The sequence below is a fragment of the Berghia stephanieae genome, unplaced genomic scaffold (genome assembly GCF_034508935.2).
Source record: "Berghia stephanieae isolate SIO BIC M18660-M18661 unplaced genomic scaffold, UCSD_Bste_1.3 scaffold630, whole genome shotgun sequence".
In the NCBI taxonomy this organism is placed as follows: domain Eukaryota; kingdom Metazoa; phylum Mollusca; class Gastropoda; order Nudibranchia; family Aeolidiidae; genus Berghia; species Berghia stephanieae.
In genome coordinates, this window is record NW_027627845.1 from 4,974 (window position 1) to 18,605 (window position 13,632).

The 13,632-nt window shown below is 34.3% G+C and overlaps 1 protein-coding gene across 1 annotated transcript; it reads right to left on the bottom strand.

Moving 5' to 3' along the window:
- Positions 1-5,505: 5,505 nt before the first annotated feature.
- LOC144962138 (glutathione S-transferase 1-like) lies at positions 5,506-10,579 on the bottom strand (the record flags this gene model as incomplete). Its single annotated transcript, XM_078895089.1, is given in 4 exon segments — positions 5,506-7,017; positions 7,647-7,757; positions 8,367-8,479; positions 10,487-10,579. Coding segments are annotated over 4 exon segments (470 nt in total), but the record flags the coding sequence as incomplete, so codon positions are not given.
- Positions 10,580-13,632: the final 3,053 nt, after the last annotated feature.

Below are 13,632 nucleotides of genomic sequence, written 5' to 3' on the forward strand. Positions count from 1 at the left end.
CTGATAGATAACGTTCATCCGCAAAGTTCATATTCAAATCATTGTATACAGTATTTATCAAGCATTCTGGGTCATTTTCAGGAAGGCATAGCGCTGTAGGTAATTTAACAGAATACTTTCCTATTTCGCTGAAAACTGGCTCTGTACCATTTCCGATGCGGAGAAGCCAATTTGCAAAACAGTTATTGTCATCAGTAACCCTCATGTTCTTGTTCATGTGAAAAATGGTGACAAAAATCCAAATAATTGACTTGTTAAGTGTGACACTTAATATATCGGCTTCACTTCCTTTGTTAACAACAGGTAGAATTTGCCGAAAATCCCATCCAAGTACAACCACTTTGCCCCCAAAAGGTTTTGAACTGCCTGTTATGTCACAAAATGTCCTGCTCACACATTCAAACTCACGCCTGTCCATCATAGGTGCTTCATCCCAAATTATGAGAGAACTACTCTTCAGTAACTTAGCTGTGTCTGATTGGCGACTGATGCTACAGGTGCTGTTATCCGTTATTAGAATTGGAATTTTGAACGTTGAATGTGCTGTTCTACCACCGTGCTGACCAAAGGTCAAAGGTGAAAATACAAATTTAAAGAATACTGGGGATGTAGGAGCTTTCGGAATGTCTCCCCTTTACTTAACTTATGGAAAAACAAACACCCTAGCACCTTTAATAACACTTATGACTAACCTCTCGAGCTAACCCTAATAGAAAAAAACAGCTCTCGGACTGCTTGCACTACCTTTCAATACTTAACAAATCACAATGGCGGCCGCAAATCAAAACAATGGTCAAATTAGGAAATTTTAAACTTTCACAAATCTATCAAGAGTTCTAGAGTTTTTAAAATACTTCTATATGACAAACTAAATAAATAAATGCCTGACAAAATATCAACGGTGAAAATACAAATTTAAAGAATACTGGGGATGTAGGAGCTTTCGGAATGTCTCCCCTTTACTTAAGTTATGGAAAAACAAACACCCTAGCACCTTTAATAACACTTATGACTAACCTCTCGAGGTAACCCTAATAGTAAAAAAAAGAATCAAAATGGCGACTGAAATACCTTCATGTGATCAAGTGAATAATATCACTATGAATGCCACGATTTGCTGAAAAATGCCAACACACACACACACACACACATGTATACACCACACACAACACACACACACACACACACACACACACACACACAAACATATCATAACAAAACTGATCACCGCTAAATCAACAACACAACGGAAGTAATAATAATACTTGATGTCATAAATAGATGACGCAAATTGACAACTTTTTACAGTGTCAAAATTAGTTGATTTTGGGAGCCAAGTGTCGTCGGTACTTATTTTATGATATTATCTGTTTGACTCAACGAACTTTCAAACTGACTTTAAATTATAAAAGGAAATCAAGTTATCTGTTTATCTATCTGTAAAAAATACATTTCTAATTTTCAAATCTTTCAGTAGAGTTGTGTGCTGTATCAATTTTTTTATTGACTCAAATAAGCACAATGTTCTCCACAATGCTATATTTTTTAAAGAAAGGATTATTATTATTATTATTACTATTATCATTTTAATTGTTATTAATATTATTATTATCATTATTATTATTATTATTATTATTATTATTATTATTATTATTATTATTATTATTATTATTATTATTATTATTATTATTATTATTATTATTGTTAACACTATGCCCTGCTCCGAGGGAAATCTCTCTTTTTCTTTTTTTTTTATATTTTGACCTAAACCTTAGAGTTTTTTGTTTGCTACACCTTTATGTAAATGTTCCGTTTCTGAGCATGAATTTCTTAAATTGTTTTTATTTTTAAAACAATTATTGTTTTATTTTTTCTCCTCTATCTGACCATTTGGTCGCTCTCTGAATATTTCTGTTTGTTTGCTTTTTAATTATTTATTCTTTTTAGACACTATTTGAGATCGGAGTGGGGACGAATATATTTGCTAGAAACTAGAAAAAAACCAAGAGAGAGAGAGAGAGAGAGAGAGAGAGAGAGAGAGAGAGAGAGAGAGAGAGAGAGAGAGAGAGAAAGAGAGAGAGAGAGAGAGAGAGAGAGAGAGAGAGAGAGAGAGAGAGAGAGAGAGAGTTTAATAAAATAAAAAAAAAAGAGGTGGGGGGAGGATGGATGGGACATTTATCCCTTTCAACGTTCTGCAAAAAGAAGACGGAATTAAAAAAAAAAAAAAGTGACGTTACCAGGATTCGAACTCACAACGTCGATTCTGGTCAAACTTCCAGGGCAGACGACTAAACCATTCGGCCATGACACCCACTTCGAAGTCGACTCATATTGTGAATATGTAGTAACAACTGATTTTAATGTTGGTTAATTTTATGTTTTTATAGATATTTTATTAACTTTCCTTATTTCTATGTGCATCTGGAAACATTCCATATTCTGGAATGTGGATAATTGTTTAAACGAGCGGAGTTTCAAATATGCGTCTGGGGATAATGAAAATTCGTTATCCCCAGACAGGCGTCTGGGGATAACTAAGTTTTATTATCCCCAGACAGGTGTCTGGGGATAATCACAGTACTTGGACTTGAACAGTCTTTTCTTCGACGCTGTGATTCACAGCGTCGAAGAAAAGACTGTTCAAGTTCAAGTTGTGAAGTTGACGAGCAAAGGGCCCTCTAGACTTATACACTAGGCTAATACCTGGATACCTGGATACCTCTGTATAGAGCTTTTAGACTTGGTGTAGTCTCCTTCGCTCCTCCTCATCTATTAATGATTGGACCAATTTTTATAATTGAACTTGTTTCCTAGGGTGTTGCTTATCTCCAACTCTGCTTTGAATTTATTCAAATTTTTTGCTGATACTGTGGTTTCTTGTAGTTTATTCCAGTTATTTACAATTCCAGATGAAAAAAACTTCCTTCTTTCATTTGTTTTAAAACGTTCTTTTTTCAGTTTCTTGCTGTTTCCTCGTGTCTGAATGTTCTTGTTTGGTTTAAGGAATCCTGCCTCTACCCTGTCTATTCCCTTTACTATTTTATATGTTTGGATCATATCTCCCCTTCTTCTCCTGTAATCTAAGGTCGGGAGATTTAATTCTTTCAATCTCTCACAGTATGTTTTGTCTTTCAGGTGTGTGACAAGTTTTGTTGCTCTCCTTTGCACTCTTTCCAAACAGTCTTTGTCTCCCTCAAACTTCGGATACCATATGCAGTTAGCATATTCCAGCTTTGATCTAACCATAGTCTTGTAGATGGTAGTCATGTGTTTTGTTTTCAGATTCTTGAAATTTCTTTTCACTATTCCGAGTGTTTTACTAGCCTTAGATTGAACATCTTTAATTTGCTTCTTGAAGTTTAGCTTCCTATCAATAATACTAATACAATAAAGTCAATATTTATCAGTAAACCATATAGAAAAAAAAAGATATAAATATAAAGCCACAGGCCATAATAAAATAAGAAACAGTAATCCGAATCAGGATGTCGGAGTCTGATCACCATATCTGAATCTGTGCGACTCGACAGAGCAAGCACGACAATGAGTCCAACTATCGTCTGCAGGAACTACAGCCAGATGCTAATTCTAAACATTTCTTAAATAATAATTATTACCCAAATATTATTGGTACTTACCACTTTTCAAAGATTCTGGTTCGATAAATTAGCCATAGATCTATCAAGTTATTAAAAGGAATTGAAAGCAGATTCGTACTTTCGATTTTAAAAAATGAAAACAAACCCAATCACTCAATTTGTAAGAGGGCGTCATAAAAAATAGTTCATACTTTCCAGTAAAATCGTTGATAGTTCACTACTTTTTATATATTTTCATATCATTCAAGACATAAGAAATATTATTTAAAACTTATGGTCGCCAATTAATCAATTTCTTATAAAGTACCGAAAGTATAAGAACAGAATCAATTATTGCGCATTCATGGAAATTGTACCAAGGCAGAAAAGTAGTAGTTTTGCTTGAAATCGTTATCCAACCAATGTTCCCCACTAGCGGGGGCTGAAGATTGCACATGTCAATCCTTTCAGTATAGTAATCCTTGATTTAGCCCTATACCATATGCTATATTATGGTATGTTATATTATTATTATCATTATTCTTATTATTATTGTTCTTTCCTTCTTCTTCTCATCCTTATTAATATTATTATTATTATTATTATTATTATTATTATTATTATTATTATTATTATTATTATTATTATTATTATTATTATTATTATTATTATTATTATTATTATTTTTATTATTATTAACAGGTCTCATGTCTCGTTCTACATGCTACGCGTTGCTGTTGGTCAAGAACACTTTGTAAAGCTCTTTGGGCACGTTAAGTGGAATTTGATGTATATAGAGCTCACGTTATTTTGTTTAGTAGTAGTAGTTGGTGTTGTTGCTGCCGTAGTTGTTGTTGGATGCCACTACAGCATTTAGCATTTTTTTTTAATGTACAAAATGGAATTAAACTGTTTTGTGAGTGTACTACACCTAAGATATTTCCCATCAGTCCTGATGAAATAGTAATAATGTAGAAAGACCCCACCTGAAATTGTCATAATCTACTACCATACATATCACGCAAAAAAAAAAAAAAAAACGTTTGAATCGCGCTTTGATTTATTCTAGCCTCTACAGATCTAACCTATTTCCAAAACTGCTCTTTTGATGAGTAAAAAAGGCAAGTAGATATAATTGACTCGAAAAATATTATTATTATTATTATTATTATTATTATTATTATTATTATTATTATTATTATTATTATTATTATTATTATTATTATTATTATTATTATTATTATCATTATTATTATTATTGTTATTATTATCATCATTAAAACGAGCCCAAAATTGCATTCGATTATCAGACCTGCATATAGTTATAAGTACACATCTGTATCAAGCCAACAGCAACAGACGCTGACAAGACATGACAATTGTAAGCCCTTCTATAATTTATTTTGTTTTGGTACAGCTAAACCTATTCCTTTTCCAAGGACTGTGGACTCAATTTTGTCCTGTCCAGAGTGGGACTCGATCCAGGGACCTACCCATCCAAAGGCGAGTGAGAGTGTAGTAATATCTAAACACAACAAAGCCATCCGCTACTACTACTATTACTACTACTACTACTACTACTACTACTACTACTACTACTACTACTACTACTACTACTACTACTACTACTACTACTACTACCACTACTACCACTACCACTACTACTACTACTACTACTACTACTACTACTACTACTACTACTACTACTACCACTACCACTACTACTACTACTACTACTACTACTACTACTACTACTACTACTACTACTACTTCTACTACTACTACTACTTCTACTACTACTATCTATCTATCTATCATTATTATTACTATCATTAAATACAGGGCCCGACCAATCCAAAGTCGAGTCAGAGTGTAGTAATATCAAAAGACAACAAAGATGAACATGTAATAAAGAGAAAACAATGAATAAAGTTTTGTTACAAAAATTTATTGAAAATACTACAAGTCAAATCTGAATAAGATTTTTTTTCTTTCATAACAAAATTCCAAATTAAAATCTCTTTCGTTTCAATTCATTGCAGTGACTAGTTGAAGAATAGCATGTTAACCCAATAATCAAACATAACAGATAGACCATGTATAAATTCTCTCGATCTTAAGGTATGGATAAAAACTGATTTTTTAAACTATAAAATTGAAATATAATATCGATATCTTTCTCATTTGGAAAGGGAATGTTGAAATATATGTGATCATCCCAAATTCTTGCAGTAGTTTATTTTTCTATACCCTATTGTGGTTCAATAAAATAATGTCAAGTTGAAAAGACATGCTAAACTGAAAGAAATGTGATTTTCTGATATATTTGAACTCATAATACTTAAATCGAAATAATATACCAGTTGTACGAATAGTGAAGTCAGTGAGTTTCGGTTTAACTAAGCCAGACTGTAGTTAAAGATAATAATATTATGATCTTTAACTACAGTCTGCCTTAGTTAAACCGAAACTCACTGACTTCACTATCCGTACAACTTTGGTATAATATTATTCGTAAATTTTACCCTTATCAACATGTAAATTTACATGAAAAATGACAACATAGAACAATGAGTTGACGTGACTTTGTATAAAATATAATATAACTCCAGATAAGGCCTCTATCTTCATTAGACTGGCTCATCAATAAGTAGAATTTTGAAAATAAAAAATAAAAATTTAGCAGAGTTAAGAAGACTTTCTCTCTCTAAATATGATATCAAAACGAAAGGTTAAAAGGTCAAAATTTGCATATTTGGATTTGTTGATTTTATATACATAAACAGACGTGACTGGTTTCTATGAAGCTTTACTTTCAATGTTTCAACGCGTTGCATAACAAAACAGATTAAACAGTATGCAATCTGCTGCTCAAAGACACAGAATATGCATAGGCATTTAACATTAAGTGTGTCTTCTTATTCCATGCCTTGTTATTTGTGATTTAATATCAAATCCATGGTATTCTTTATAGAAAACCAGATGGCTATACTGTGACATAAGTACTGTGTAGTAAAATCATTATCTGTATTACTTTGAATATGGCTGCGCTGTCTCTATGGACGCTTGCCGTGAATGTGTGTTACTTTTACTTCAAGTGTGTCAGTCTGTTTTATTATTATTATCTATATTATTTTAGGCTTGTAAAAGTAACATTGATAGTAATAAAAGGATTTTACATGCATTTTGCGCTTATTTTCCTTTAACAAAAATCCAATAAAAACCGAGAACCCAGTTAGAAAGTTCTAATGTAAAAATAAAAATAAAATAAACATGAATAAGTGAGTTAGAATTGGGTAACTGGCCTCTTTTCAACCCACTTCTTGATGTTGTCAATATTGCCGATTCTTTCGATGTGAGCTTTGAGCACGGGGAAATCTTTGAGGCCGTCCTTGTTGTTGGAGACAAAGTCAAAGACAGCGATGTCAGCAAGAGAGATCTGTGGGAAGGCGGTGGAGAAGCGTGTGGGAGGAGGGGAGGGAGGGAGGGGTTAAAGAAAACGTGGAGTTTAGTAATGTTGAAATGATAACATCAGTGACGTCATACACTAATATGATCTGAACAAGTGTCTATGAAACAGTGCCAGATAAAGCAAGAAAGAAAATCAGAAGAAATAAACCATAAAAAAATAATCAGTCTAGCTCGACTGGGGAACGAACCTCAGACCTTCTGATTACCGATCAGACGTGCTACTGTTACACCACAGAGGGGCTCCGGATAGTTGGAACACATTTAATACTTATATTCTTCACACAAGGCTACGTTGTGAACCTCCCCTTCTCTCTCTCTCTCTCTCTCTCTCTCTCTCTCTCTCTCTCTCTCTCTCTCTCTCTCTCTCTCTCTCTCTCTCTCTCTCTCTCTCTCTCCCTTACCCTCCCCTATCTCTCTCTCTTTCTCTCTCTCTCTCCCTCCCTCTCTCTCTCTCTCTCTCTCACACACACACACACACACACAGAGAAACACACACACACACACACACACACACACACACACACACACTCGCACAAAGCATTTATTTTATAAAACTATGTGACAATGATGATGATGACAACGATGATAACAACCCACCTTCTTGCCTACAAAGTACCCCTTTCCACCATCATTTGCCTTCAACACCTTCTCCAAAAACCCGTTGAACTTTGGCACTTGAACTTCCTTGTATTCTTTCGTTTTCTCCTCCTGGGAAACGAAACAGTTATAAAGTCAACTAGCTCATCAAATAGATACATAAATATATGGATAAACAAATAAATAAATAAATAAATAAATAAATAAATAAATAAATAAATAAGTGGATAAATAAATATATAAAAATAAATAAATAAATAAATAGATAACTAAATTAATTAATTACCTAATTAATTAATGTGAGTAAAGAGCCTTTTCCAAGGACTGAACTAAGCGCCGACGAGCCTCGAACCCAGGAACTTCCGATTCGAAAGCGAAAGCGAGTGTCATACGACAGGACCACATAGCCACAATAAAATTTTTAAAATAACTACACCCCCTTCAACACCCCCCCCCCCCCCCCCCCCAACTTACTTACTTATCCGAACCATCGACCACCTGAGATCTAACCTTTTCAGTCTTGTGCCATGTCGAAGAAGTTAGACGTCATTTGTAGTTGTGCCCCCCCCCCCCCCCCCCCCCCCACCCAAAAAAAAAAAATAAATAAATAAAAAAATTTTTAAAAATTAAAAATTAAAAAACCCACAAAATCAAGAAATCAACTAATTATTATGTACTAGAAAAAAAGGAAAAAAAAAAAAACCCCGAAAAAAAGCCGACCTTTTCCTCGTCTTTGGCGAACATTGCCTTGATGGCCTGGTTGAAATAATCCTCCATAATAAAGATGGTCTCATCCACTTGGAATGCTTCTTCTACGTTTGTGGGGTAGTAGCCTGGTGGGTACCATGTGGGGGGGGGGGGGGGGGGGGGGGGGGGGGGGGGGGGGGGGGGGGGGGAAGAGGTATTTATTATGGTAAATATCAATATTATGCATTGTGACTGAAATTGATATACTATGTGTATATATATGTAATTATAAAAATCGAGTTTCTTTTTTCTCTCCACCATCATTATCAACATCATTATCAACATCATCATCATCATCATCGTCATCATAATCATCGTCATCATAATCATTGTCATCATCATCACCATCATCATCACCATCACCATCATTATCATCCTCAACAATGCCAATTTGATCACACAAAAAAAAAAGAAAGAAAAAAAAAATACTTTCACAACTGTATCTCACTAACAACCACTTTTCACCATACACACACATACAGACACACACACACACACACACACACACACACACACACACACACACACACACATATGCGAATTCGATATCAAACATCAACAACCTATTGACAATATACGTAAGTTGTAAAAATTGAATTTTTGGTCATAGGTATGGAATTTTAAAAATTGGTTAAAATCTGCATTATAATATATTGAAAACGTTGCTGCTTGAAGCTCGAAGGAAAAAAACAATGATAAGTATTGAATTGTAAGCTCCAATTTATTAAACGAAGACATAAACTGTGGACGTTTCAGGTTTCCCCTTTATCAACATAACACGGTGAATGGAACACTAAATAAATAAATATAAATGTTAAAAGGCTTAATGAGAGGCTCATACTAATACTATTGACAATAACTATATTTTCTGGCTTCTAAAACCACATCAAAACAACACATTTTTTGAGACGATCGGTCAATAAAACCCTCTCTCCCAAAATAGTAACGCGTAATGATATCATGTTTACAAAAATAATTTTTGTGACATATCATATTATAGATCGTTAAAAATTTCACTAAAAAGGTTAATTATTCAAAAAGAAATATTATTTACGTGTTTTCAAAGATGTCTTTTATTCAAAGATGCCGAAACCGGAATGGATTGACGGGTGGAATAAAAGATTTCTTACACACTTGCCTTTTGGAATTCGAACTTTGTTCCCAACGCGCACTCGCAAGCTCTTGCAGGGGTTGGGAACACGTCCGGAATTCCAAAAAGCAAGAGAGTAAGAATCGTATATTATTATTATTATTATTATTATTATTATTATTATTATTATTATTATTATTATTATTATTATTATTATTATTATTATTATTATTATTATTATTATTATTATTATTATTATTATTATCAATTCATTAATTATTATCATTATTATTGTGATTATTATTATGATTATTATTATTATTATTATTATTATTATTATTATTATATTATTATTATTATTATTATTATTATTATTATTATCATTATTATTATTATTATTATTATTATTATTATTATTATTATTATTATTATTATTATTATTTATTATTATCTTTATTATTATCATCATCATCATCATCATCATCATCATCATCATCATCATCATCATCATCATCATCATCATCATCATCATCATCATCATATTATTATTATTATTATTATTATTATTATTATTATTATTATTATTATTATTATTATTATTAATATTATTATGATTATTATTATCATTATTGTGATTGTTATTATGATTATTATTATTATTATGATTATTATTATGATTATTATTATTATTATGATTATTATATGATTATTATTATGATGATGATGATTATTATTATTATTATTATTATTATTATATATTATTATTATTATTATTATTATTATTATTATTATTATTATTATTATTATTATTATCATTATTATTATTATTATTATCATCATCATCATCATTATTATTATTATCATTATTATTATTATTATTATTATTATTATTATTATTATTATTATTATTATTATTATTATTATATATATTATTATTATTATTATTATTATTATTATTATTATTATTATTATTATTAATTATTATTATTATAATTAAAGTTACCTAATTTCCTTCCCAGATAGTAAAAGATGGCACGGCTCTGAGTGTAGGACTTCCCTCCGTGTTCCAACATGGGCAACAGGCCAAACTTGGTAGCTGGGGGAAAGAGAGGATTTTTAAAAAAAAAAACATTTTAAAATGGATTCTTTTTACACAGTGTAACAATATCCAAAAAATGATGTGCTCAATTTGATTTACAAGCCAACATCAACACTTACTGTGTTGGAGGTGGCGTTCCAACATTTAGCAATGACTATGAAAAATGTTTTTTTCTCTTTTTGAGGAAAATTTTTGTCTAAAATCAAAGCCCTATCTCCACTGAGTAAAAATGTTTTTTAATTTTGAAAATCCATTCATAAATAGATAGAATGCGCTTGGCCAAGGAGTTCACAACATTGCCATCCGGAAGTATAACGGACCACACACAAACTCTGTGTAACCATGAACTTTTATAGTCTGGTTAATACAGTTTAGTGAGAACAACTCACAAACGCGGATGGCAAAAACCATAACAAAGGCCTGAGTGACGTCATCTGCATACTATCTATAAACAAGTTATGCAGTTTCAAAGGTGTTATTTATTTGGATGACCCGCAAAGAGGAAATAAACGCGAAAATATGGGACGCTTTTTCGGCATTTTTTTTTTTCTCGACCTTTGGTTGTATCTTGCGTAATAAATGGATTAAAAGATTGAAACTTGAAGAGCAAATTAGGATGGTGTTTTGTAAAATACGGGGAAAGTGCTCGTCATATTCATATGAAATTTTACAACCAAAAAGAAGAAATGTTCATGTATTACCTTGTCAGCGACAAAACCTCCACGCCCGGTAGTTTTAGAAATATTTTACTCCAAAGAGTAAAAATCTATTTTAAACGGTCTTCTGGTAATCGCACGAGTTTTGTCGCTTAAACATAATCTAAAATGACCTTTTTTCTAACTGTGTGCCAACTTTCAGTCATATTCACCGCTAACCAGCGTCGTAATTAATTTTTTTAAACAGCATATATACGAAACGGCTTCGTCCCATATTTTGACGCGAATTCGGGCACTTCGTGAGCGAAAAAGAGGCCCAAAGATTTGTGCGGGATAGTCATTGCTACAACATTTATCTTTCTTCAACCGAAGTTGTGCTGTTACAAGTAGGTACTCACTTTATACCTGAGTATGGTGAGAGAAATTAAGAAAAGAGCCGTCTCAAAAAACTCAACTTTGCACCGATCTCAAAGTGACTCAAACCAGGGACATAATAATATAGAAGGAATGAGATTGGCGTCATTCCACTCGTTATTGTTTTTAGCCAGCCATTTTTATGAGTAGTTCTCAATTAAGTGTATCAATCAGTCTATAAACGGTCAAGGATACACACAGTTTTGTGTGTTGCTACGTTATATCCGGCTGGCAGAATGTTGTGAGTAAATTCCTTAAGCGCACAGCATCAATACACGTTTAAGATTACACATAGTTTTGAGTGTTGCTACGTTATATCCGGCTGGCAGAATGTTGTGAGTAAATTACTTCAGCGCACAGCATCAATACACGTTTAAGATTACACATAGTTTTGAGTGTTGGTACGTTATATCTGGCTGGCAGAATGTTACCCTTGGTCGCCTGTACACTGAATAAATAAATGACCACCGTGAACTCACACAGGAATTGGTGGGAACATGGCTGTAGTTCTGTTTTGTTTTGTTTTTGTTTTTGTTTTCTAAGCTAGGGCATTTATATAGAGCAATATTCACTGAACGATATTGGAACCAGTGTTTTTCATCACAGTTTTGCTCCCTATTTTTTGTTTTGTTTTTGTTTTGTTTTTTTTTTTGTTTTTTGGTCAGTGTCAGGCCCTATGTATGATATTATGATTTCTACGAAGGCTGCTGCAGTGTGACCCACTCGAGTTATGAATGACCCTCTATGGAGTTGAAAGGGCATGATGAAACCGTGGCAAATGTATGGACCCTCTATCCAATGTTTGCAGCTCTCTGGTTTGATATTAAAATTCCATCCCCTTATCTACGCTGTTTGCTTTGGGAGGCACTCGAGATAAGGGTAATGTTATTCCACGTACAAACACAGAGGCATGACCAGTCGGTTAAAGACGGAGGTGCAAAGGGGGGGGGGGGGGGGGGGGGGGGGGGGGGGGGGGGGGGGGGGGGGGGGGGGGGGGGGGGGGGGGGGCGGAGAGACATGCTTGTTAGTTTATCTGGGGAGACATGCTTGTTGGTCAGGATAAGTAGTAGTAGCCGCATATTACATACCATGACAATGACACCACCGTCCCAGTAAAGAGCTTTTCAAAGGACTCAACTCTGCGCCGAGCGAGGCTCGAACCCAGGACGTTCCGACCCGGAAGTGAATGTTATACTACAAGACTACATTGGTTTCTGGCCAAAAGGTTTGTAATGTGTATTTTCCGAGTACTGGAGTATTGTATCTACCAACGGGGCGTACGGTCATCATGATAACAACGAGATATTACAGCAGTCCGATGGTTACCGGTCCCACCATTATCAAGTGCAAACGTCTAAATTATCTATTAGATCATCTAATGTCGCTCGGGATTGGCAGTCATTTCTGGTCGAACAGGAGAAAGAGATAAAAGAGAGAGAGAGAGAGAGAGAGAGAGAGAGAGAGAGAGAGAGAGAGAGAGAGAGAGAGGGGGGGGAAGCGAGGAGAAAGAACAATAAAGAGGAAGAGAAAGAGGGGATATTAGAGGGAGAGAGAGAGAGAGAGAGAGAGAGAGAGGGGGGGAGAAGAGAAAGAGAAGAGGAGGGGGGGGGGGGGGGGGAGGAGAGAAAAAGGGGGGGGGGGGGGGGGGGGGGGGGGGACAAAAGAGGAGAGGGAGAGAGGAGAGGGAAAAATAAAGTGAAAGAGGACAGAGAGAGAGAGAGAGAGAGAGAGAGAGAGAGAGAGAGAGAGAGAGAGAGAGAGAGGAGAGAGGAGATAACGAGAAAGATAGAGAAGGGGGGAGGGGAAGCGAGGAGAAAGAAAAATAAGAGGAAAAGAAAGAAAAGGGAGAGGAGAGGGGAGATAGAGAGATGGGGGAGGGGGGAGAGGAAGAGGGAGAGGGGGGGGAAAAATAAAAAGAAAAGAAAACTAGAGAGAGGGGAGAGAGAGAGAGAAAAGAGAAGAGAGAGAGGGAAGGAAATA